Raw genomic sequence first — 27,036 nt, 5'->3', positions numbered from 1 at the left:
CTCTGGGTGTATATTGCTAGTTGGTTATATCCAACTCTTTCCTTATGGATTTACTCCGGTTCCTTAATTACCAGTTATAGTTTAAGCATTAACTACATGTATTCTCAGTAGTTCCAGCACCTTTGCTAATCAGCTATCACTTTTAATTACAATAAACCAGCATATTTAGTACATGGGGGAGATGCAAGTACATATGTTTTGGCCTTGTGTGTGAAGGAAACAGATCTTTCTGAAGAGTTCAGGCTAATCAGAAGCTTTGTTAGAGAGAGGAATCATGGGAAAACAGGCCCTTCAGCCCCCTGAGTCTATACTGAACATCAATCACCTTCTTACACAAATCCCATATTAATCTCACTTTTAATTCTACTGACAAGCTCATTAACTCCCCACAGACTCTACCACTCCCCTACACAATAGGGGCAACTTACAGTGGGCAAATAACCCACCAGTTCACTTGGTACAGGAGTGTGGGAGGAAGGTAGAGTAATAATGGAGAGACGTGCAAACTCCACGCAGACAGCGCCCAAGGTCAGGATTGAACCCAGGTCTCTGATTCTGTGAGGCAGCAGCTCTAAGGGTTCAAATTACAGGCCACACTCTGTTCTCCCTGTGAGTCCAACTAATGGGTTTATTTCGTTCATTCATGGCATGTACTGTAACAGGGCCATTGCGGAATAGTGGTAGTTTCCAGGTTAAGGTAGCATCTGTCTTATTGAAGGAAGGTAGAGGATTGGCATATTGATAGCAATCTCATATGCCAATTATACCCGCCCTTCTAGGAACTGAGGCCAAATTCACAGCCAGGTTCTGGGTCCTAATCGTTTCCTACAAAATGGGCCTATTTTTGTCATCAAATATTCAGAAAAATGGTGAGGTGTCGTTCAAGCAACACACATCAAAGTTGCTGGTGAACGCAGCAGGCCAAGCAGCATCTCTAGGAAGAGGTACAGTCGATGTTTCAGGCCGAGACCCTTCGTCAGGACTAACTGAAGGAAGAGTGAGTAAGGGATTTGAAAGCTGGAGGGGGAGGGGGAGATCCAAAATGATAGGAGAAGACAGGAGGGGGAGGGATAGAGCCGAGAGCTGGACAGGTGATAGGCAAAAGGGGATACGAGAGGATCATGGGACAGGAGGTCCGGGAAGAAAGACAAGGGGGGGGGGGTTTAGTGAGAGGGACAGAGGGAGAAAAAGGAGAGAGAGAAGAAGAATGTAAAAGAAAAATAAATAACGGATGGGGTACGAGGGGGGAGGTGGGGCCTTAGCGGAAGTTAGAGAAGTCAATGTTCATGCCATCAGGTTGGAGGCTACCCAGACGGAATATAAGGTGTTGTTCCTCCAACCTGAGTGTGGCTTCATCTTTACAGTAGAGGAGGCCGAGGCCATGGAGGCCTCATGTTTGCGTTAAGATGTAGTTCAGTTTGTTTTACTTGGAACAGTTATCGTCAGAGCAAGGAGGGGGGAAATGTGAGAGGGTGTGATATAGCCTCAGGAACTCTATCATGAAATATAAGACAAGGACATCATACATATGACAGTGTTATTAAACATTAGCCAGGATTGTGCACAGTTCTGCTTTGTCACACGGTAGGGAATAATGTAACAGCACCAGAGAGGATACAGTGGGGTTTCACCAGGATGTGACCTAGATTGCAGTGTTTCAGTTATAAGGGGAAACTGGATAGGCTGGATTTGCTTATCCAGGAGAGGAGGAGGCTGTAGGGTAACTGAAGAGAGTTATGTAACTTTCTAAGGGGTGTAAATAGCTGTTTTTTTCCCTTGGTGGGGAGTGTCCAAAACAAGAGGTGTAAGTTGAGAGGTAAGAAGTTTTGAGGGGACCTGTGGGGATATTTTTGGTTGGAATCGAGATTGTGCTACCTGGTTAGGTGATGCAGATAGGGACTCTCTTGAGAAGCATCCAGGCAAGCACTTAGGTTGTCGAGGGCACAGAGAACTACAGATCAAGTACTGGTGAAGGGGACTGGTATTGATGGACATCTGATAGTTCACATGGACATGGTGGTCTATGTGTTGTGTGACTCTGTAGTTCTATAGATGGACAGTGACTGCATGAAAACAGAAACTGACAGGAGGAAAATATCAAGTTGAGCTGGGACTGGAGGCCAATAGTCTTAGGACCCACTCTCTCTGCAGGATGAGTTGTGGAGGGACAGACAAAGGAATCTGAATGCACATCTCTTTTTGTACACTAGGTATATGGCTGAGCAAATTAGATTTAGACAGGAACACAATTCCACTGTTTTCACCATTCCTGGATATATTCAAGCTCCCACTCAGTTACCTGTGGCAGAATAGAGACAAAAGAGACTGCAGATGCTGGAATTTGAACAACAAACAACCTCCCGAGGGAACTCAGTGGGTCAAATAGCATCTGTGGGAGGAAAGGCATTCTGCAGGGTTTGACCTGGATTGTCAACAGATCTCTCCCCCCACAGATGCTGATAGACCTGCTGAGTTCCTCTAGCTAATTGTTTGTTGCAGTTGGTCTCACTGTTGCTCATTGACGATATATGCCCCACTTCAGTACCAATACTAGTGCCAACACTAGTATCCAAGTTAACACTTAGGAATTGTCCTGTTCAGTTCCACCTGGGTGAGGAGCAGCTTTAACATAACCAACATAAGCCGTGTCACAGTCGCAATAACACCCAGTTTCAATCCCTTGTGAAAATAAGTTGTGTAAATGGTAATGCCTCACCCCAAACATTGACTGACTTAAATTACTCCCTCTAACACCTGCAGAGCTCTGTTGTGGAACAAGAGTTGTTTATCTGATGTAGTCGTAGAGCCACCGGACATCAACTACACACATTTCCACAAGTCCTGCACTCACACCATTTGATTCTCCCCACACTCCTGTTAACACCCCTCACCTCCACCAGACCCAGCACCCCTCACCAGGAGAAATGTGCACCGCCCTGTTATCAAGGTGACGTAGGAGGAGATCAGAGCACTTGGGAGAAACACAGGCACTCGCAGGAAGAACATGCCAACTCCATACACATGCCCAGACAGGGCTGAGTGCGTAGAAGCTCACCAATTTGCTTGATTGTCTAGCACAGTGCAGATGACAGAGCTGTACCATAAGATAGTGGTATATTTTCAGTTCAGGGTGCCATGTGACTGGGTGGGTGGTCTTGCAGAGGAAACTGTAGGAGCAATGATTTGATAGCAAATCTTCCTCTGATCCTGATCCATGTGGGATTTGAAGAGAGCAGTCTGAGAAATCAGACGTGTCAGATGGACAGGGAAGATAGATCCAGAGGCCCCCCACCCCCCAAGTCTGCTTGGTATAAACCACAGGCAACTGTGCACAAGTGCAGGGTGGAACTGGAATCTCAGGAGATTCAAAATAATTCCAAAAGCAAAATGACTGCCAGTACTGCCTCTGCTATCAATTAAAAATGAAGAACAGAAAATGGTGGAAATATTCACTGGGTCAGGCAGCATCTGTGGGGGTGGGGGAGAGTGAGAGAGAGAGAGAAAAATAGCAAGGACTTCAGGTTAGTAACTTCTCATCATCTTCACCTGGAACATTAACTCTGTTGTTTTTTTCTCTCTTCTAGTTATGATTTTATTCCAAAATAATTGTTTAACTTGAGTACTAGAGCAAAAGCAATGCAATCTGGACTCATGGGGTGCTTCTAACATGGGCAAATAACTCTAGGTACAGCCCCAACATTGAGTCTCTGAGAGAATAAGACAGCTACCCAAGTTTGATTAGAACTGCTGTGGCTGGGGCCTGCAAAGCAAGAGGTTTAGAGCAGAAAAAGGCAGAACTTTGGGTCTAATCATACATGCTGCAGCTACCAACAATAAGGCATGGATCAGTTTGTGGACCTTTCATTGAACGGCTCCTGAGTGTGTGTGTTTGTGCATACTTGTATACATATCTGTGAATGCATTCTGTGTGTGCAAATATGTATGTGCTTGTATAAACATGCATGTGTGTGCTTGTGTATATGGTCATCCACATGTGTTTTGTGTGCACGTTTGTATATGTGTGTGTGTGCGTAAGAGGTAATGAGAGGCAAGGTTAATAAAGATATTCTCTGACTTTTGATTGTTCTCATTCAGGATTCAGTAAAAATGAAACTAAGTAGTCTCCTTTCTTTGATAAACACCCCCACTTTCCTTATAGAATGTAATTAGTTCTAGTGTGTTTCCAGTTAATTAATTTTAATAAGGAACTACTAAATTGGGATTGTTAACTGTGTCTAGAAAATTTCAGATAAAATTTTTGTCAAGTACCTGTTAAATACATTGCTTCAAAGTCTGTGTTTTATTTTATATAATTGCACAAATACATCATTATGTGCCTGATAATGTACAAAGTCTTTTAGAGTGTTTTAAGTTCTCCTTAATTACAATTGTAATAAGCTTTCTCTTTTTTTTCTCTTTTGTTTTTTTATTTCTTTCAATGCTGTCTTGCTTTTTGCACTGTGATTGCATGCTGGTATCACCCTTCATGATGATGTCACATGGCTTGTTGCTGTGATACCTGCCACGCCTGCAATCCACACCACATGTTGCCATGGTCACCATAACGCTACACCCTTCCCGTTTGTTGCTTCCATGGTGTCCCCTACTGAAAGTACCCATGATGCACGGCGCTACGCCTACCACTGTGTCTGCAACAACAACACCTGCCACCAACGTTCCCTTCGCAGCAACAGCCAATCAGGTTTGGCTCTTTAAATAGCTTTTATTTGACATTTCTTGCTCCAAGTGAGTTGTTGCTTTAAAATCAGCACAGAATTCAAAGTCTTTCAGTTTTACTAAGTTTAAGTCGAGGAAAGTTGTTTAAAGTTGAGTATTCTTCAGTCGCAACTTCAGTGTTTGTTACAATCTGGAAGTAGCTATGCATAATTTTAGTGACATTATTTTTCCCTGATTTTAAAACTGTCAGTTAATTCATTCACTGCATACAGCTGTTTATGTAATGTCAGTGCTAGCATGTGAATGTTAATATATTCAGGATAAGTTGCTTTTAAAGAATCAAATTTTAATCTGAAATCTCTTCCACCTTAGATGCCCATTTTATCAATAGATGAACTCAGTAGCAACATGTTTGTTACACAGATGTAGACCTTACGAATAGAACAGTAAGTTTCTTTCAATTACTAATACAAACTAATTAGAGTTCCTGTCAGTGCCTAAAAATTATTGTTTCATTCTTTCTGACAAAACCAAGTAATTCAGCTGGTGATGTTGATGATAAGAATTCATGTCACAATGGTTCATTCTAGAACTCACGTTTTAATCGTATCAATGTGGTTTTAAACAAGGAATCTGGCATGTTAACCAGTTGCATGCAGTTTGTATTTTTAATTGTCTGATATTGTATCCTGGACTATTTAGATGTGAACTGCACTATTCTGAAGTAATTCTGTATATTGTGGTTGGAACGCACCTGTTATGGCTCGGGTAGCAAAACTCTCTGCAGGAACCTGTGATTGGAAGTTTAAAAAGAGTTTTAAAAAAATATATTAGCCAACTTCACCCACAAATCCACCCCCAAGCCATTTGCTGTTTAAACATCAGCACAGAAATCAAAAAGAAACAACTGCCATCAGCAGGTCAAGCAGCACCTATGTAGAGAGAAACAGAGCCAAAGTTTCATCAGAATATGAAGAAGGGAATTCAACTTAAAGATAAACACCATTTCTCTTTCTACAGATACTACCTCACCTGCTGAGCATTTTCTACTTCTGTCTAAAGCAGTACAGAATGTGTTTAATCCATTGCTAGAACATCCTTGGCCACTGTCACCTACTCTGATTGTAGATGCGTTGCTATGGTTGTTAAGGCAAAGGAGTAAGAGGTTGGAATGCTAGTTTCTCTTATCACTCGAAGTTAAATTAAAGAGAAACGAGAATAATCAGTGGAAATAAAAATCAGATGATTCCTTCAATCTGCTCCAAAACTTTTAAAATTTACCTTATTTTGTTCTGGAGCGATGAAATTGAACTCAAGATTTCAACACCGCTCCTTGTCTGCTTCTTCCAGAGTCTCATCCCTCTTGGTCCATGACTTAAACCGATTTTGTGATTTCCTGTATTATGTAATAATTAATTTACCCAACATGGCTACTTTATTGAAAGGCAAAAAAAGATGAAATGCATTTGCTAGGAATCTGAAATAAAAATAAAAATTACTGGAAATACTCAGCAGATCAGACACTTCCAATGAAGGTTCTTCAACCACAATGTTAACTTTTTTTAGATTTTGATTTAATAGTTTAATGACTCAAAGCCAGAATGATTCAATTATTAATTTGTGTAATTATCTCACATTTCTATAATATTTTTCTGTCCTTAGTTAAAGGGAAAATAAAAATGGTTCCATCAGTTCAACTTTCAGGATGCCCAAAAGGGGCAGTGAAGGCAGTGAAGTTCTTTGAAAGTTAGCACAAGAGATGTGGCTGTTTCTGAGTGTGCATAGAAAGATTCCACATCTAATTATTACATGTAATACATCTGAGAAGGAAACATATTATCCATTTATCCATACCTGGTGTTATCAGCAGTCTCGCCCTCTGAAGTGTTCTAGAAAGTATCTTGGTTCCTGGTCAAATTGAAGTGAACAATGAATACTAGAGTAGCCAGTGAACAAATAAAGAAAACGATGGGTTCAGTTTCACATATAAACTAAATGATGGAATCTCTGCTGTCACTGCTGCACTGCTCGGAACCACACTGTGTCCGATTAAGTTGTGAGGTCTAGGGAAGTTTGAATTGGCCCCACAGCCAAATTTCTGGCAATAAGCCAAGTCTGATCCCTTGCTTAAGCACATTGTTTGTGATTCATTCCAGTGTACATAAAAATAAAGTGAGTTTATTAAATCAATGTAAATGTAAAGAGTTTCAATGGTAAAGTGATCCTAAACCCTGGATATCTTGGGGACCACACTTGTGTCACAGTGGTGTTATAGATAGTGTAGCTGCCTCACAACCCCAGTAACCCCCGTTCAGTCCTGACCTTAGCTATTATCTGTGTGCTCCAATCTGCTCCCAAACCTTAAAGACGTGTTGGTAGGTTCACTGGCCAATAGAAATGGTCACTGATGTTGTTAGCATGTGAGAGAATTGGGGAACAGGTAATTGTGTGATGGAGAAGACATTACACAGAGAGAAGTGGGGTGAATGGGGTGATAGGAACTGATAATGATACTAATGAACTTCAGTCCATTAACTACCCCTAAAGCCAACACTGTTAACTAAACTTTCATGAATCTATTTTAATATTGCTCTATATGGCCCAGTGGCAGTTCTTCTTTAATAGTTACTTCCAAAGGCAGTTTGGATATACAATCCAGTTGGGGTGGTTTAATGTTAAAGTTACCAGTAGAGTACCTTACAGCCCTGCTTTTCCCCTGTTGTCCACTGATTCCAATTAATGCATTTGCATGTGTGAAGATACATTTTTGGGGCAAGTTTTTCACACAAAAGATGATGGGATTGAGGAAGCAGTAGAGGTGTGAACGATTAAACGTTTAAAAAACATTTGGACAGATACGTGGACAGGAAAGATTTAAAGAGATATGGGTCGGATACTTAGATAGATTTTGATAGCTTTGACAGGCATTTTGATCAGTTGGGTTGAAGGGCCAGTATAACTCTATTAGCCCATGATCATGTGATTATTTTCTGCACAAGGTATTTGGGTAGAATATTGTGTGTAATCAGGTTACCTAACTCCAAGGCAAGTAATAAATTAGGAGCTTTCCAAGATTCCAATCAGCTTTCTAATAGCCATGCTGCAAAATCGGACATGCCAGGATGACGAAAACTGTCCTAAAGACAGAACTATACACGTTAACCAGTACCCTCCATCATCATCCCTGATGTGACCTTTTACAACACAGGTCAGATTCATGGTGGTTTATAGTTGGGAGGTGAATGTCCCATTGAAGCTGTCAAGGGAATAATCATTGTTTGATGTTTGTGTAAAGAATTATCACTTACAATTCATCAGCACTTTCTTGAATGTGATCTCGGCCTCGCTATGTGTTACAACACTGGCTTACAATTCAGGGAGTTACCTTGAACTCCTGAAATAATGTCGTGGGGCTGAATCTAGAATAACTTTACGCAGACATGAGGAAACCTGCAGATGCTAGAAATTCAAGCAACACACACAAAAATACTGGTGGAACGCAGCAGGCCAGGCAGCATCTATAGGAAGAGTTACAGTCGACATTAAGGGCCGGGACCCTTCATCAGGACTAACTGAAAGAAGAGATAGTAAGAGATTTGAAAGTGGGAGGGGAAGGGGGAGATCCAAAATGATAGGAGAAGACAGGAGGGGAGGGGAGAATAACGTTAACCATCTTCCTTTGCACAATAAGGAGTGAGTCATAAAATGAAGGAGTGCTGAAATAGGCCTTTCAGTTTGCTGAGCTCACACCAACAATCGAGCAACCATTTTTACCCAAGTTCTACCCTAGCTCATTTTACCCTCCCTTCACCTGCCGATGGCTTCACCATTCTCTGCAATGACAGGGCAGCTCAGTCTTTTAAAGGCAGAGGAGGTGGAGAATGATGAACTCATTGTGGTGCACAAACGTGGCAGGTTCTGTCTGTCTTGCTCACCCGATCTGGAACATATCGTGATCAAATGTTGTCCTTTTATCTGCCGAAGGAGCTTCCTGCCATCATCCTGGTAGGGGTGTACATTCCACTTCAGGTCAACATCAGACAGGCACTGGAGGAGTTGAGCACTGCAATCAGCTGGCACGAAACTGTGCACCCTGATGCCTTCCCTATCATTGAGGAGACTTCAACCAGGTCAGCTTGAAGAAGTCTCGAAACAACTACCCCCAACATAGCACCTGCAGAACCAGAGGGGCCAACACACTTCCCCTGTTTACCACCATCAAGAGCGCTGAACACCCACACTTTGGAAAGTTCGATCATGTTTACCACCATCAAGAATGCTGAACACCCACACTTTGGAAAGTTCGATCATGTTTACCACCATCAAGAGCACTGAACACCCACACTTTGGAAAGTTCGATCATGTTTACCGCCATCAAGAGCGTTGAACACCCACACTTTGGAAAGTTCGATCACTTCTGTCCCCGGCGTACAGGTGGCAACTAAAGGCCGCAGCACCAATGTTGAGGACCAAGAAGGTACAGTCAGAGGAGGCAGAGGAGCATCTGCTTTGAGTTGGTGGATTGGACAATATTCAGGGATTCAGCCTTGAACCTGAATGAATACACCAACTTCATTAAGACCTGTGTGGATGAGCGTGTGCCTTTGAGAACATACTGGACATACCAAACCTAAAGTCGTGAATGATCCAGGATAGTCATAGTCTGCTGAGGGTTAGATTTGCAGCACTCAAGATCAGTGATCCGGAACTACATAAGAAATACACGTGCGGCCTACAGAAAGCTATTTTAAGAGTGAAAACACAATTATGATTGAGGTTAGAGACTGAATCGAATGCACATCAGCTCTGGCAGGGTTTGCAGGCCATTACTTCCTACAAGATGAATCCTAACATGATGAATGGCTGAGATGCTTCTCTCCCAGGTGAGCTCAGTGCCTTTTATGCACACTCTGAAAGGGAGACTAAAACTACACCTATCCAAATCCCTGCAGCACCTAGTGACACTGTGACCTCTGTCTCAGAGGCCAAGGACAGAATATCTTTCAAGAGGGTGAACCATCAGGCCCTGATGGTGTACCTGGTAGGGTTCTGAAAACCTGTGCCAACCAACTGACAGGAATGTTCAAGGACATCTTCAGACTTTCACTGCTGCAGTCGGAGGTTCCCACTTGCTCCAAAAGGCCGACAATCATACCAGTGCCCAAGAGCAGGGTGAGCTGCCTCAACAACTGTCAGCCAGTGGCCCTCACATCAACTGTGATGAAATGCTTTGAGAGGTTGGTCATGGCCAGAATCAACTCCTGCCTAAGCAAGGACCTGGACCCACTGCAATTTTCCTATCGCCACAATAGGTCTACTCACTCAGTGTTTCAGAAAGAGCTTCTCCCCTCTGCCATCAGATTTCTGAATGGACAAAGAACCCATGAACACTTCATGCACTACTTTTTGCACTAGTTATTTATTTTTAAATATATACAGTACAGCTTATTGTAATTTATAGTTTTTATGATTATGTATTGCAAGGTACTGCTGCCACAAAACAACAAATTTCACGACGTATGTCAGTGATAATAAACCAGATTTTAATACTGATTCTGATTCTGAACTCCGTCTTTACTCAGCAGGAGCATTCTACAGTGAGCAATCAACCTAGCAAGCTGAACATTTTTGGGATAGATCACGAAACAGCACAGGAACAAGCCCTTTGCCTCACCGTGAATACAATGTTGAATTAAACTAAATTGCTTCGCCTCACATGATTTGTATCCCTCCGTTCTCTGCATATTAATGTATCAATCTAAAAGCTTCTTAAGTGCTACTATTGTATCTTCTCTTGCCACTACCCCTGGCAGTCTATTCCAGGCACCTACCAGTCTCTGTGTAAAAACAAAACCCTGCCCCGCAACATCTCCTTGAAATTCTCCCCTTCTCACTTTAAATGCATGTCCTGTAGTATTTGACAGTTCTACCTGGGGAAAAGAGAGCCTTTATGATGTAGATGAAGGGGACATGGAATAATGAATCATTCGGATTTTTTCTTAAACAGGATTGGATGGGTACAGGAGTATGGTTTATGTAACACTGGAATATAGCAGCAGGTCAATTGGGCTTCCGTGCCTTATCCAGGGTTGGCCTCAACATCTCTCTCCTGCATCTTTCTCATACACCTAAACTACCTTGTGGTTCAAATGTCTTGTCAGTCTCCTCCTCAAGAACATGGTGGGGAAGAGAATTCCTATACTTTACAACTCTTTGAGAGAATAAATTCTTCCTCACCTCCATCTGAAATGGGAGATCCCTGATTTTGTGACGCTCCCTCTGGTTTTAGATATCCCTGTTGAGGAAATATTCACTCAGCATCCACTCTCTCAATTCTTCCCAGAATTTTACATGATTCAATAACATCATCTCTCATTCTTCAAAATTCCTGCCTAAACTCTCTTCATACATCAACCCTCTCATTCCAGGAAAATATGGAAGCCAAAACTATACAGAGCACCCCAGGTGTTGATGCCTTGGACAAGTTGGAATAAAGGGCCAGTTTCTGTGCTGTATAACTCTGTGACACTATGAGTGCCCAGTAAAGTTGCATCTAAACTTCCCTTCTATACTCCTTCTAATCAAGACGCATAAGTTTTCTAAGTTACTTGTTGCACTTGCAATTTAATTTCTTTGTTTTCATATGTTATTATCCCCCAGGTTGGTGTTCAGCTGCAATCATTTGTAATCTTGCTCTATTTGATTAATAATTTGATTTTTTAACTTTTCTATAGAGGAAAACCTTACATGTTCCCGCTTTATACTCATCTGCCAATTAGTTGTCCACTCAATTAATCAGTTGATATCCCCATGCAAACCCTTTATGTCTTCCTCACAGATTGCTAACCAATTTACCTTTGTACCTTTGGCAAATTTAGCCACAGTATAGGCCATTTTTTCATTAAAGAGCACATTCTTCTCTCCCCACAAATTGCTTCTACATCTTTACTTTCTGAGCCAATATATTTTTTTATCACTACAGTAACATCCTCTTTCATTAACAAAATGAGCTGGCCTCCTGTTCCTTTCTTCATCTCTTTTCAAAATATCAGATGCCCTGTATGTTTAGTACTCACATTTGGTCACCTTGCAACCATGTCACTATAGTGGCTGTCAGATCAAATCCATGTATTTTTTCATGTACTTTCTACTCATCTATGCTGTTGGGTGTGTTCATAGAACCTGCATTTAGCTGGTCACACAGAAAATCTCTCTGTATCTGGAGTTATAGAGTCATATAATTCTTCCAACTCATCGATGGTAACTAGCATCTCTTCCTGAGCTAGTCCCAGTTGCTTGCATTTGGCCCATATTCTTTTAAACATTTCTTATTCATGTGTATGTCCAAATATCTTTTAAATATATTTGTACCCACCTGTACCATTCAACCCTATCATTGCGGGGGATTTCAACCAGGCCAGCTGGAAGAAGTCTCTGAACAACTACCACCAACATATCACCTGTAGAACCAGAGGAGCCAACACACTTGACCACTGTCATACCACCATCAAGAATGCTGACCGTGCTATCGCACACTTGGGAAAGTCCAATCACCTGGCTCTACTTCTATTCCCAGCATACAGGTGGAGACTAAAGACCGCAGCACCAAGAAGGTATGTGACGGACCAAGAAGGGAGGCAGAGGAATGCCTACAGGACTGCCTTGAGCCGGTGGACTGGACGATACTCAGGAACTCATCTTTGAATCTGAATGAATATGCCACTTTTGTCACCAACTTCATCAAGACCAGTGTAGATGAGTGTGTGGCCTCAAGAACATACTGGACATAACCATACCAAAATCTATGGCTGAACTAGGAGTTTTGTAGTCTGCTGAGGGCTAGATCCATGGCACTCAAGGCCGGTGATCCAGAACTCTAAAAGGAATCCAGGTACGACCTACGGAAGGCTATTTTAAGAGTGAAAAACACAATTCTGATTGAGATTAGAAGTGGAATTGGATGCACATCAGCTCTGGCAGGGTTTATAAGCCACTACTTCCTACAAGATGAAGCCTAACATGATGAATGGCTGTGATGCTTCTCTCCCAGATGAGTTAAATGCCTTTTATCCGCACTTTGAAAGGGAGAATACAGCTACAGCTGTGTGCTTTGCTGTAGCATCTGGGGACCCTGTGTCTCAGAGGCCAATGTCAGAACATCTTTCAAGAGGGTAAACTCTCGCAAGGCATCAGGCCCTGGTGGTGTACTTGGTAGGACTCTGAAAACATGTGCCAAGTAACTGGCGGCTGTGCTTAAGGACATCTTCGATGTCTCATTGCTGCAGTCAGCGGTTCCCACCTACTTCAAAGCTAGGCACACTCAAATGTCATCAATAAGTTTGCCAACAGTGCAACAGAATTTCAGATGGTGACAAGGAGGAATACAGGAGTGAGCTAGATCAGCTGATTTAATGATGTTACAACAACAGCCTTGAACTCAACCTTAGAAAGACCAAGTAATTGACTGTGGACTTCAGGGAGGGTAAGTCGAGGGAACACACACTAGTCCTCATCGAGGCATCAGCAGTGGAAAGGGTGAGCGGTTTCAAGTTCCTGGCTGTCAGCATCTCTGAGGACCTAACCTGGGTCCTACATATTGACGTAATTACAAAAGGGGCATGGCAGTGGCTATATTTCATTAGTAGTTTGAGGAGATTTGGGATGTACCAAAGATTCTCGCAAATTTCCGTGGAGAGCATTCTAACTGGTTTCACTGCCATCTGGTACGGGGGAGGGGCCACGGCACAGGATTGGAAAAAACTGCAAAAAGTTGTAAACTCAGCCAGCTCCATCATGGGCAGTAACATTGAGGATATCTTCAAAAGACGATGCCTCAAAAAGGTGGCATCCATCAATAAGGATCCCCACCACCTAGGAAATGCCTTCTTTTCATGGCGACCATCAGGGAGGAGGTACAGAAGCCTGAAGACACTCACTCAACATTTCAGAAACAGCTTCATCCACTCCATCATCATATTTGTGAATGGACAATAAACCGATGTACACTACTACCTCACTATTTTTGCACTCCTTATTTAATTTAGTTATTTTTTTCTTATTGTAAATTATAGCTTTTATTATTATGCATTACAATGGACTGCTGCCGCAAAACAACAAATTTCACAACATACAATATGCCAGTGATACTAAAACTGATTCTGATTCTGATTTTCATTCTGATTCTCTGGAGCTCATTCCATTTATCCATCTTTGATAATGTTATCCACCGAGCAGGTTCATTGCTCTCTACATAATGTAGGACTGAAGTTGGACAGTCCAGATTGTTTGGAGATTATATGCTTCTTTACTTGAAGCACTCTTGTGAGTGAGATGATTTTTGACTGTGATTTAACATTTTTTTTCCCAGAAGAGAAAATGTCAAATCAATTCCAACTCTATTAATTTGCTAACGCAAATACGAGGAATTCTGCAGATGCTGGAATTTCAAGCAACACACATAAAAGTTGCTAGTGAACGCAGCAGGCCAGGCAGCATCTCTAGGGGGAGGTACAGTCGACGTTTCGGACGTCAGGACGAAGGGTCTCGGCCCGAAACGTTGACTATACCTCTTCCTAGAGATGCTGCCTGGCCTGCTGCATTCACCAGCAACTTTTATGTGTGTTTATTAATTTGCTGTTGTGGACATTGATGTCTCTGACACGGGCTAGTCTAGCAACATACTGTAGTTTATCTCATGGTCATCATCTGATACAGTACAGAAACAGGCCTATGCTAACCTTTTTGCCTATCTACTGAACGTGAAACCCATTTGCCTGCATTTGGTCCATATCCTAGTCTAGTCCTGTGTGAATAGCCTTTAAGCTTTATTCTGTAAAATGATGGAAGGTTCACTTATTGGCGCTTTCCCACCAATATTTTTGCTCTCTGAGGCTCGGTCTGGGTATTGCCAGAACAATTGGTTATCAGACCCCAGTATGATTTGTTCCCAATCAAACACAATTAAGCTGAAATCCATTCGTGAGCTAAGGGAGGCAGTTCTTGATCAGATGTCACTTCAGTTGTTGTCAGTAGGAAGGAAGGGAGAACCCTTCCACTAGCTGGAGCCATGTCTAGCATCAAGGATGGTGTTGCAGTTATTGGCCATCAATCATCTCAGCTTCCAGGGGCCTAGACAGGCTAATGTCCTGGCTCAGACGTCTTCATCTGTGATCTTTCCTCCAGAAGATTTATGCTGATATGATGGCAGTTCCTGAGATAATATCTGTGAGCAACAATACTCACACAACATTCAGTCTTGACATGGTACATGGCAATATCCACAACACAGTAAGCAGATTCATAGAGTTCTGCTCCACAGAAGCTGTCCCTTCAACCCAACTTGTCTATACCGACAAGATGCCTATCTATGATTTGACCCATATCCATCAAAACTTTTCCTACCCATATACATGTCCAAACATGTTTTAAACATTAGAATTGTACCCAACTTTATTACTACTTCTGTCAGCTCGATCCATATACCCACCACACTCTGTGTGAAAAGTTTGTCCTTCACGTCCCCTTTAGATCTTTCCCTTCACACCTTAAACTATGTTTATACTCCATTACACTGGGAAAAAGATTGTGACCATTCAACTCTCTATGCTCCTCAGGATTATATACCTCTCAGTCTCCTATGCTCCAGGGAATAACACCCCAGCGTAGGCAGTCTCTCATTATATCTCAAGTCCCAGCAACGTCCTAGTAAATCTTTTCTCTGTGCTCTCCAGCTTAATCACAATGTGTGGCCACCAGAACTGCATACAATATTCCGGGTGTGGTCTCACCAATGCCTTCTACAGTTGTACCAATGTTTTCCAACGCTAATCCAATGATGGATTAAAAGGCAGTAGGAAGTAGGAAATAGGAACCGAACACCCAAATTTCAAAAGTTTAATATTTCCTTTGCATTCATGGTGAAAAAAAATCCACACACTCTCATTACACTGAAAGTGACCCAGAGATATCTTTACTACTTGGGTGAAATCACAATGCAGAGGCATTGGGAAAAGTGTTCAAGGCACAGGGCGGCTCAATAGCATAGAAGTTAGCGCAATGCTTTACAGTACCAGCGATCTAGCTTCAATTCCTGCCACTGTCTGCAAGGAGTTTACAGGAAAATTCCCTCCGTGACCATGTGGGTCGTGGTTTTCCTTCAAGTGCTCCAGTTTTCTCCCACAGTCTAAAGACGTACTGGTTGGTAGGTTAATTGGTCATTGTAAATTGTCCCGTGGTCAGGCTAGGGTTAAATCAGGGTTTGCTGTGTGGTGCAGCTCGAAGGGCCAGAGGGGCTATTCTGCCCTGTATCTCAATAAATAAATATTTTTTTAAAAGGTTTTAGCTGAAGACAATATGTTTGACTTTCAGGGGAGGCTGGATTGGCTGGGACATTTTTTTCTGGAATGAAGTGAGTTGAGATGGACCTTTATAGAGGTTTATAAAATCATGATAGGTGTTAAGGTGAATGGTCACAGTCTTTACACAGGTAGGGAAGTCCAAAATTAGAGGGAATAGATTTAAAATGACAGGGGAAAGATTTAAGAGAAACCTGAGGAGCAAATTTTGACACAAAAGGTTGTGCATATGAAGCAAATTGCCCGAGGAAGTGGTGCAGTTACAATATTTCAAGGACATATAGACGGATACATAGATAATAAAAGTTGTGAGGGATGTGGGCCAAGTATAGACAAATGGGACTGTTAAGCACGTTGGTTTGTCCAAAGGGCCTTTTTTCCATACTGTATAACTCTATAAGGATAACATTGTTTGGATCTCCTGTGGGCGTTGTTTGGGGTGTGAGTTTGTATCCATATTGAAATGCGATGCACAATTGTAGCATGAACTGTGCTGGCCACAATAGTTGGGAAGGGGCCTTGTGCCTGTGATGCTCTCACCGACCCAGAATACACAGTGAAAGCTCACATTATTGCCAGCACGTTATGTCTGAATTCAGTGGTTGTGTTCAACACAGATTGAATTGGATTAGTTCATCATTGTCACATACCAAGAAATATTGGAAAGTTTTAATTTGCCTGCCATCCAGACAGTTCGTTCCATACTTGGGTGCGTTGTGTTAAAAAGAAAACAGTATGTAGAATGTAGAGTTAAAGAGAAAGTTCAGTGCAGGTACCCGAATAAAGTTTATTATCACTGTCTTATATTGATGTGAAATTTGTTGTTTGTGGCAGCAATACAGCGCAAAGACATAAAAATCACTATAAATTAATGGTGCAGAACAAGCAATATTAAGGTAGTGTCCATAGGTCCGTGCGGATTCAGCAAATTGATAGCAAAAGGGAAGAAGCTGTTCCTGAATCTCTGAGTATTGATATAGCCATATAACCATATAACAATTAGAGCATGGAAAAAGGCCATCTTGGCCCTTCTAGTCCGTGCCAAACTCTTACTCTCACCTAGTCCCACCAACCAGCACTCAGCCCATAACCCTCCCATTCCTTTCCTGTCCATACAACTATCCAATTTAACTTTAAATGACAACATCGAACCTGCCTCAACCACTTCTGCTGGAAGCTCGTTCCACACAGCCACCACTCTCTGAGTAAAGAAGTTCCCCCTCATGTTACCCCTAAACTTTTCCCTTTAACTCTCAACTCATGTCCTCTTGTTTGAATCTCCCCCACTCTCAATGGAAAAAGCCTATCCACGTCAACTCTATCAATTCCCCTCATAATCTTAAATACCTCTATCAAGTCCCCCCTCAACCTTCTACGCTCCAAAGAATAAAGACCCAACTTGTTCAACCTTTCTCTGTAACTTAGGAGATGAAACCCAGGTAACATTCTGGTAAATCTTCTCTGTACTCTCTCAATTTTGTTGACATCTTTCCTATAATTCGGTGACCAGATCTGTACGCAATACTACAGATTTGGCCTTACCAATGCCTTGCACAATTTCAACATTACATCCCAACTCCTATACTCAATGTTCTGATTTATAAAGGCCAGCATACCAAAAGCTTTCTTCACTATCCTATCCACATGAGATTCCACCTTCAGGGAACTATGCACCATTATTCCTAGATCCCTCTGTTCTACAACATTCTTCAATGCCCTACCGTTTACCATGCATGTCCTATGATCTTTAGGCTACTATTATTTCAGAGGATCCATTCTGGGCCCAACACGTAAGTGCACTTATAAAGAAAGCACGGCAGAGCCACTACTTCCTTAGGAGTTTGCAAAGATTCACCTATTTTGTCTGGTGCTCTGATGATATTGCCGTAAATTGGGGGACTATTTGGTCGAGCACCTCCTTTCTAACTACCGAAAGCAGAACTTCCCAGTGACCAAACATTTTAGTTCCGATTCCCATTCCCATTCTGACATGTTGGTTCTTGGCCTCCTCTTGTGCCACAATGAAGCCGCCCTCAGAGTGGAGGAGCAACACCTTACATTCTGTCTGCATAGCCTCCATCTTGATGACTTGAATATTGATTTCTCCTTCCAATAAAAAAATTCCCTCCCCCCTCCCCTCTTCTTCCCACTCTGACCTCTTTCCTCTTCTCACTTGCCTATCACCCCCCCCCCCGGTCCCCTCCTCCTTCCCTTTCTCCATGTTCCACTTTCCTTTCCTATCAGATTCCTTCCTCTCCTGCCCTTTAACTTTCCTACCCAGCTGGCTATACCTATCACCTCTAGCTATTCTCCTTCCCCTCCCCTTCTTATTTTGACATCTTCCCCCTTTCTTTCCAGTCCTGATGACGGGTCTCAACCCAAAGCATGGACTGTTTATTCATTTCCATAGATGCTGCCTGACCTGCTGAGTTCCTCCAGCATTTGGTGTGTGCTGTAGAAGGTACAGGAAGGAGCCTCAGGACACACAGCCCCAGGTTCAGGAACAGTGATTATCCCTCAGCCATCAGGCTCCTGAACCAAAGAGGAGAGGTTCATTCAGCTTCATTTGCCCCATCATTGAAATGTTCACATTGAAGGACCCTTTATCTCATGTTCCTGATATTTATTGCTTATTTATTTATAATAATATTCCTTTTTTTTTGTATTTCCACAGTTTGTTGTCTTTTGCATACTGGTTGAACACCCAAGTTGGTGCAGTCTTTCATTGATTTTATTATGGTTACTATTTTATTATAGATTTATTGAGTGAGTATGCCCACAAGAAAATGAATCTTAGGATTGTATATGGTGACACATATGTACTTTGATAATAAATCTACTTTGAATTTTGAACTATATCTCCTCCCTGATGGTAGCAATGTGAAGAGGGATGTCCCGGATGGTAAAGGTCCTTAACGATCAGTGCCATACTTTTGAAGTGCCGTCTCTTAAAGGGTGTCCTCAGTGGTGGGGAGAGCTATGCCTGAGATGCAGTCCTGTGTGTTGGATCCTCCAAACCAGGCCGTGATGCAACCAGTGAAAATATTCTCTACTGCACATCAATACAGACTTGCAAGAGTCACACCAAATCTCCTCAACCTCCTAACAATGCAGAGCTGCTGGCATTACTTTCTTTTTGGGCCCAAGACAGATCGTTGGAGATCTTGTCACCAGGAACTTGAAGCTGCTCACTCTTTCTACCACTTATCCCTTAGTTTCTTAAAGCGAGGGTGCTCCAGAAAAAAACTAATTAGGGGAGTACCAACTGGCCTTTTTATTCAGTGCTTTGCCCAGAACTAGACACTCACTGGCCACTTACCTCCTTTACCTAAGGAAGTGGCTACTGAGTGTATTTTTCTGGTCTTCTGCTGCTGTCGCCCATCCACGTTTAGTGCATTCAGAGATGCTCTTCTGCACACCACTGTTGTAACATGTGGTTATTTGAGTTACTGCGTTAGCTTAAACCAGTCTGGCCATTCCCCTTGACCGCTCACATTTTCATCCACAGAACTGCCACTCACTGGATTTTTTTTTTTTGTTTTTTTGCACTGTTCTCTGTTATCTCTAGAAACTGCCGTGCATGTAAATCCCAGGGGATTAGCAGTCCCTGAGATAGTCAAACCACTCCATCTGGCAGCAACAATCATTCCATGGTCAAAGTCACTTAGATCACATTTCTTCCTCATTCTGATGTTTGGTCTCAACAACAACTGAACCTCTTGACCATGTCTGTATGCTTTTATGCATTGAGCTGTTGCTATGTGATTGGCTGATTAGATATTTGCATTAATGAGCAGGTCTACAGTTGTACATTTAAAAGAAGAGTGGCCACTGAGTGTAAATCAACAGGGTGAGCTGCCACTGCAACATTCACATTCTCTGCTGATGTGACTGCAGAGGTTGACACCACCACTGTATATGGCTGTCTTCACACTTCTTGCTCAGCACTTCAGCGTTGAGCAGAATGGGCTCCGTATGACCCACACTTGGTGCCACACTGCCCTCGATGTGGTGCAAGGGCCCAGGCCACTCTTCCACCTCTCTGATCATCGAGGAAACCCCGACTGGTAGCTGGAAGGGATGGATTGTGCCCTGCTATGTACTTGGAGCCTCTGCTGGACTTTGCTGCAATGCCTAGGCCAGCTCACATTTCTGGGCCATTGAAAGGCTAAAAGAGACACAGTTAGGTTATGGTGAGATGAAAGGGTTGAAGCTTAAAGGTATCATCTTGAAACTTCAAAAGAGATTATAGGATGAGCAGAAAATGGAATGTGAGAAGCAAGATTGGACGTGTGGACTTGAGTCAATCATGACTGCCCCTGGGTATGTTCTTTGCCAGGGCTGGAATGTGTCTTCCCAGTGAGTCAGGTGAGGCAGAAACATCTGCTCCGCACCCTTGCGGTTGCTGGTGGTGGGAAGGCACAATCTCACCTCACAAGTCCGAGTGCAGAGTGTGCAAGCTGTGAAAAGTAAGTGTGAGGAGATGAGCCAGTAGTGGTACAGTACAACATGTGGGTGTCAGCCAGTGACCCTGAATGTTGGCTGCTGAGTTTAGGGGCTGTGGGACATTATGGTGTGTGAGCTCTGTGGGTAGTGACATGCCCTTTATGAAGATCCAATCCCTTGACCTTGGTCTGGGTCATTGAGCTCTTTTACATGGACTCTGTACTCAGGTACGTGGCACTTGGCCTTGGATAGACACCTGCTGAGTTTTCCCTTACATTGCCTCTGCTTGTCAGACCTGCTGACCACATCATCCCAACCCAGCTGGGGAAATTATATCTCTGCTCCCTGCCCTCTTTTCTACTGGAGCCAAGTATGCGTAGTCTAATTCCACATTCCCACCTTCTGGTACAACCACTATATACCTAATATATGCAAACTAAACTAAGCCCTGCTGTTATTGTTAATTAAAGTAATGCTCCCCAAACCTACTAAAATCAGATGACTCAGCTGTTTCCTGCATTGGTAAGATGTAACTGTGAATCTCTGAGTTGAGGTAATGGTAAGTTATTAATTAACGTGCTTGTGAAAGATTACGTAATTTACAGTGTGATGTATCAGGGTTGAAAATATTAGACAGGAAGGTTGAATAATTTATTAAGACGTTTGTGTGGACATCTGCTCCGTACTGCCTGACCCTGCTTCTTCCTCTCACTTGTACTACAGGACGTCAGGCTGAAATACTGAACAGCAATCTGGTGGAGTACCAGAACATCTCCTTGGGGAGCTGCACATGGCCTTTCTGTACATACTCCCATCACTTCCCGCCTACCATCTCTACAGTAAGCCTACCACAGCCTACATGCTAACCAAAACCAAAATGATGGGAATGTCAAGAAGAAAAACAAAAAGCACTATAAAAATGTCAAGTATATTTACTTACTCCTGTTAGACACTACGTATGTGTAGTAATTAAATGAGGTATACTACTTCTTATATCTCATTGCTGTAACACATTTATAATCAATTCATGTTAATAGTGAAAAGCATTTTCAACGTATGAAGACTGTTGGTTTAATGTATATTAATGGAAATTGGTTATCTGTCTCAATTTTTATGTAAGAGTGTTATCTTAACTAAATGTTAAGTTTACATCAGAATAAAAAAATAGTTTTGTTTTTAAGGAAATGTCTTTCATGAAACATATTCCTCAATAGCCTCCTATTTGATCATGTTCCCTTTTAACAAAGAAAAAATGAATGTCATTGAGAAACAGGACAAAAATAATCAAACTAGTTGAGTCAGCCTGCCGTTACCTGTGTATCTTCTTTCCAATTATGCCTTGTCTGTGTGACATCAAATTTTATAAACTTGTAGTACAGGCAAATTTGATGGACATGTTTTGTATAGCAATATTTTCAGTATAAATATGCATGCTTCACAACTACACATTAGCTAGTTATGATCAGGGACATTGCACAGTGCTCAACCGTATAAATACTTCATTGAAAATCTTACAACAACTTATATTATTACTATCTGTGTGAACATATTACAAAACAATTCCACTAATATTGAAATGGCAGATTTGCACTGGCTAACCTGTAGAGTTGGCGAGTCATGATAACAGCCAACATCAGAGTGAAGACTGGCATTTCTGCTAACGGCATGCTCCCTAATATAAATATTTTTGTCCTGTTTTTCCTCCTGAACTGTTGTGATAAAATAGGCCTGGCTATTGTGGAATAGCCTTGCATGTGTTTGTGTATAATCTCATGATATAGCTGGTCAGAACTACTTCCTTTTCATTGTGTTCCAGTGCCTCAGAGAGAGCCAGGTGAGTGTCACCAGCCTGAATGAATGTTGTGTGCTGACATGATTAAAAAAGGGCTGGTTCTTTGAAGCTAAGGCAAAATAACTTGGCCCAGTCATTTCTGTGATTTGCCATTGAGGTATGGTAAAGGGAGTTGTTTTTCACTGTGATATACCCTAGAGAAGAGCTTTCACTGGCACCCTTGGGCCCTACGCCCTACGCATGCTTTGACAGCATTGGTTGGGATCACAGGAATAACAAACTTGGCTCAGCAATGGAATTTCAATTATAATGGTTGCTCCACATTAATTCCCCCTTAATAGGGTGAATTGGAGAGCTGTTGGGAAAGGCCAAGGTTAAAACTCGAAAGGATCTGGGAACTAGTGAGGCAGGGGACACATCCAGAGTCAGGTAAAACTGACACTGCTTGGGGCAATTCACACACCCTCCATTTGGCTCTTCTTACAATCCTGCTGCACTGTGTAATGTCCAAGGTGACGCCATGTGAAAGCTGGGTATGTATAAAACCTACTTTGGATCTCCACTGCAAATGTAAACCAGTGGTTTTAATACTGTGTTAATAGAGGGAGGAGGAAGGTGCTGTTTGAATGTTAAGAAGTAGATAACTAGAACAAGTCCATTCATTCCAATGGAAAATTCAGGCTTGGGTTGATAATCAGCAAGTAACATTCAAACCACGCAAGTGCTAGGCATGTCTAACATCTAACTATCTCCCCAGACATTCAATGCTCATTACCAAATCCAATCCATCAACATCCTGGAGGGGAGGGCACACCGTTACTGGGGATATCTCAAATAAAAAGTATGGCTAAGAAAACAGAGTGACTCCTCATCTGACTCTCCAAAGCCTTTCCACCAACTACCGATCATAAGTCTGGAGGCTAATGGAAATCTCCCACACTCAAGAAGCTCAACAATAACGACTGCTGGCTCTCCACCCACCACCCTACACATTAACTCTCTCACGGTGGCTGAGACATCCACCATCAAACTGAGAACGATAAAGGCAGCTGGAGCAATGCAAACGCACCCCCTGCTGGTTCCCCTCCCAATCACACTCAATCCTGGTTTGAACATTGTCACTGGGACAAATCCTGAAACTCCCCACCGATTTATCACAGACATTTCAAGTGAGTGAATCAACATCACTTCCTCAAGGGCCTTTAGCTTTGTGTAATAAATGCTAGTCTTGCCAGCGACCATTTCTCTTGGATGAATATTATGTAAGGAATAATCCTCTGAACTGAATATCTAACCTTCATTCACACTGCCACTTCCCCATCCCAAATGCAGGAGAATGTAAATTCGGATATTAAAATAACTTCTCAAAAAAGGAAGGTCAGAGCTTTTCATTAATAAGTACCATGGAGATTTTTATAGTAGTTTAGTGAGATGCCACAGATGTTTTAATATCGCCGGCAGATTACAAAAGAGAGATTTAAAAGGAACGTAATAAGCTCAAGTCACTAGTGTCGCCAAATAAAAAGGAAAATGTGCAAAAAATGCCACTTTTAAAGCCGCACTACTAAGAAAAACAATATTAAATGTGCAATCAGTTATTCCAGTGATTTAACTAAAAGGAAGTCGCTAGACTATAAAAGTCATTAGCTCATATACATTCTTCATTATAGTCACATTGTCTAAGAGTGACTCTAAATAAAAAGTTCCTGCTCCAAGGAATCATTTCTTTGTATCACATAAATGGATGGGCTGTTCTCTGGTACCAGTTACCATTAGTCTCAGTCCCCATTCAATTTTAAGTCACCTTATCACTAAACCATCTCTTTCACATTATCCATTTTTGTTCTTCTTTTCTTTAGTTCTCTCAGCCTTATGCAAATGATATGCAAGAAATCCTGAGTCTTGGATAAAACGGGTCACACAAAGAAAAGTGGGAAGAAAGAGAGTTGAGGACAGAAACAGGGAATTTTCTAGATAGGCTGGATAAGATATTAATCTTCACCACAAGCGCATCACAAAGCTAGTTTAATGACAGTAATCAGAATAGTGCTTTGAAGCCACTGAAATGGTTATATTAATTGGGAAATTCATTGTTAACAGCCATATGTTCCTTTAACTACTTGGAAATTTTAGTTCATGTAGTTTGCAGCGTCTCTTGGTGAATCTGACAGGATTATATAGTACTAAATTACTTCATTCTTGTGTGTTTCACAGTAAATGTATGCTGAGAATGAAAAATCTATGGAGAAAAAAATTCCATTCCTCTCAGAAGGATCAGCAAGATAATGATATAATTAAACTGCGTGCCTGTGATAGGCCTTAGATGCTATAGTGGTTTCAATGATATAATCTTTAGAAGTTTGAGCCAATAATCTCAATATAAGTACATAACAGCACACAATATAGTATCAGTGATAAGACTCAAATCTAAATATTTCACTTTCTAACCCTGATTGCTGTAGTTTCTCAACTTTTTATGTTGATTGCTTAGTTTTAATTGCAGTCAGTTAGAAACTAATAATTTAAATCTGAGGGACTGTTAAAAGAAGTTTGGTTTTAACATTTGTATTTGAAAGCATTTATTAATTCATTAAAAGTCATTTATTTTAATGCTAACCTTCACTGGGATATGGTAAAAGTTTAATACAATACATACCTAGTTTATGTAGTTTACATTTTAGTACAAAATTAACTTTGTATGTAACTCTTACAATGATAGATTCATTGTTAACTAATTATGATATTGAGTTGTTGCTATGGCAACAAAACTACAACATGGCTACCTTTGTATAAATTATTTGTGAATTTTCACTTGTAATTTAAAAAAAATGTACATCGGCATGAACTTAAAAAAAGGTACAGTTAGACACACTCAGGCAAAATATCCTTTGACTATCTTAAATACCCAAAGTTCCACTCAAAACGTACATGACCTGAATCTGTGTCTGTACATTTTATTTCTCAGTCAAAGTGGTTTACAACACATTGAGGTAGAACCGGGTTTTATAACTAGAAAGAGTGGTAAGGTGTTGTAAAGTACACTGTGAAGAATCTGAGATTGCTGCAGTTTAACGGATTTGACCTGTTAGTGTGTGATTGTGTGTGACACATCTTTTTTTTGCACTTATGTACATAGTTATTGAAAGAAAAGAAATCAGATCTTATTTTGAATAAAAAAAGGATTGTGTTAAATACGGGAAAGTTTGTTACGGTAAATAAGTTTGGCATTGCTAATAGTTTGGGGGAAAATAAAGGAAAGGAGGAATGGTTTTTGCTATAAACACTTATCCACAAGCATGACGGCGCTGTGCTGTTAAGAAAAGCTTTGTAGTTCTGCCATAGCTTTACTGTGTAATGAACGGTTCGAGAGGCTGAAACCAAACCCTCAGCAGCCTGATGTTATCCTACTGTTGAAATACTCTAAACTGTAAAACAAAGAGAAATTAGCCATCAACACACAAAATAAAACAGAAAACAAAGCAACTCATGTTACACTGATCTGAAAGGTCCAAGTTCTACAATACTGTACACAGACGCACTCTCACGGTGGAAGCCTGATTTTGTTGCCATGGCTGCTTTTTGGTAGCAGCTGAGGGATGAGAGACGTTTTTTTTTCTGGGTCACCATAAGCATCTGTAAATGGGGACATGTGCAGTTGTTCATTTAAGGTGCATTCTGTCACTTTATACCCAGCGCTAGAGGGACTTTTCTGTTGTGCATCTGAAGCTCCAATTAATTTGAAATCTCTGACATGTATGTGCGTGTGTGTGTGTGTGTGTGTGTGTGTGTGTGTGAGAGAGAGAGAGAGAGAGAAAGATTGTTTCTGCGACGAGTTAGAATGTGACTACACCCTTGCACTTTATTTAATACCACTCCTCCCCACCTTTCACAGCTCAGAGTACATGAACTGATTTGCTGTGAATGTAACGTTTCCCCTTCAAAGCAGTGGTCCCCAAATCGCACAGAAGCTGAAGCTGTTCATTCCCTCAACTGCTACAAGCAAGACAGTAGCTTTGAATTTCTTTTCTCTTTAGATTGCTGCCAGATTAGCTTGCTATAGTGCTTGTATGTGCTTTAGAAAAAATGTGCTGTATGCTACATATTTCAGTATTTTACCTTTTGCCATTGATTAATTTCTGACCTTTTAAAAAATAAAGTGCTTAAAATGGTTAGCTGTTTGTAAATTAATTTTATTCTCACGGACGTCGGAGTGAATGAGATGGCAAGTCTATGCATCTTCTTGTAACTGCACGAGTCTGCAGATATTGACACATTGATCTCATTGTGAAAGGGATACATCTTCACATTGAGGCCAAACCTCCAAAACAGCAGCAGAATCACCAGTGAGTTACTGGATGGAAGACATCACCTTTCCATGGTTACTGGAAGTGTCTTAATATTAAATATTCATCTCATGCTGATGAACTGATTAGAACAGATTTAAAACTGTCATGATCTTTACTTTCTTTGCAAACCTTCCCATCCTCATTACTGGCAACATTGTGGGTGATCCCCAGTCCTCATGCACTGATCTATCTCTTGTCACTCTATCACCCTGCCCCCCCCCTTCACAAACCTGTGAATTCTGTCAGCTTCGTGCCAGTTCATTGTTCCACCACTATATTTAGATCCTTCCCTTCAGGTTTCTTCTCATCCCATAATGGCTGTACCAAATAATATCGCGCTCTGTGACTGAGAGCAGTGTAACCTATCACCTGTCAGTCTCCTGGACCTGTCTCAAATCGCAGTATCCCTTTCCAATGACTC

At 41.6% G+C, this 27,036-nt stretch overlaps 1 protein-coding gene across 9 annotated transcripts in view; it reads left to right on the top strand.

Moving 5' to 3' along the window:
* Positions 1 to 26,441, top strand: part of LOC134352900 (muscleblind-like protein 3) — a 190,321-nt gene extending 163,880 nt beyond the window's left edge. For 6 of the 9 annotated variants that reach the window (XM_063060491.1, XM_063060489.1, XM_063060487.1 and 3 more), the window contains 3 exons: positions 4,614 to 4,702; positions 5,050 to 5,123; positions 21,201 to 26,441. In XM_063060491.1, coding sequence (XP_062916561.1) covers positions 4,614 to 4,702; positions 5,050 to 5,106 — 146 coding nt within the window. In that variant the 3' untranslated portion in view covers positions 5,107 to 5,123; positions 21,201 to 26,441. The remainder of the gene's footprint in view (positions 1 to 4,613; positions 4,703 to 5,049; positions 5,124 to 21,200) is intronic. The other 3 variants (XR_010019497.1, XR_010019496.1, XM_063060492.1) reach the window with 2 other exon arrangements.
* Positions 26,442 to 27,036: the final 595 nt, after the last annotated feature.

Source organism: Mobula hypostoma, chromosome 10 (genome assembly GCF_963921235.1).
Source record: "Mobula hypostoma chromosome 10, sMobHyp1.1, whole genome shotgun sequence".
Classification (NCBI taxonomy): domain Eukaryota; kingdom Metazoa; phylum Chordata; class Chondrichthyes; order Myliobatiformes; family Myliobatidae; genus Mobula; species Mobula hypostoma.
Note: the sequence above shows the minus strand (reverse complement) of the source record. Positions and strands in the feature narration are given on the sequence as shown.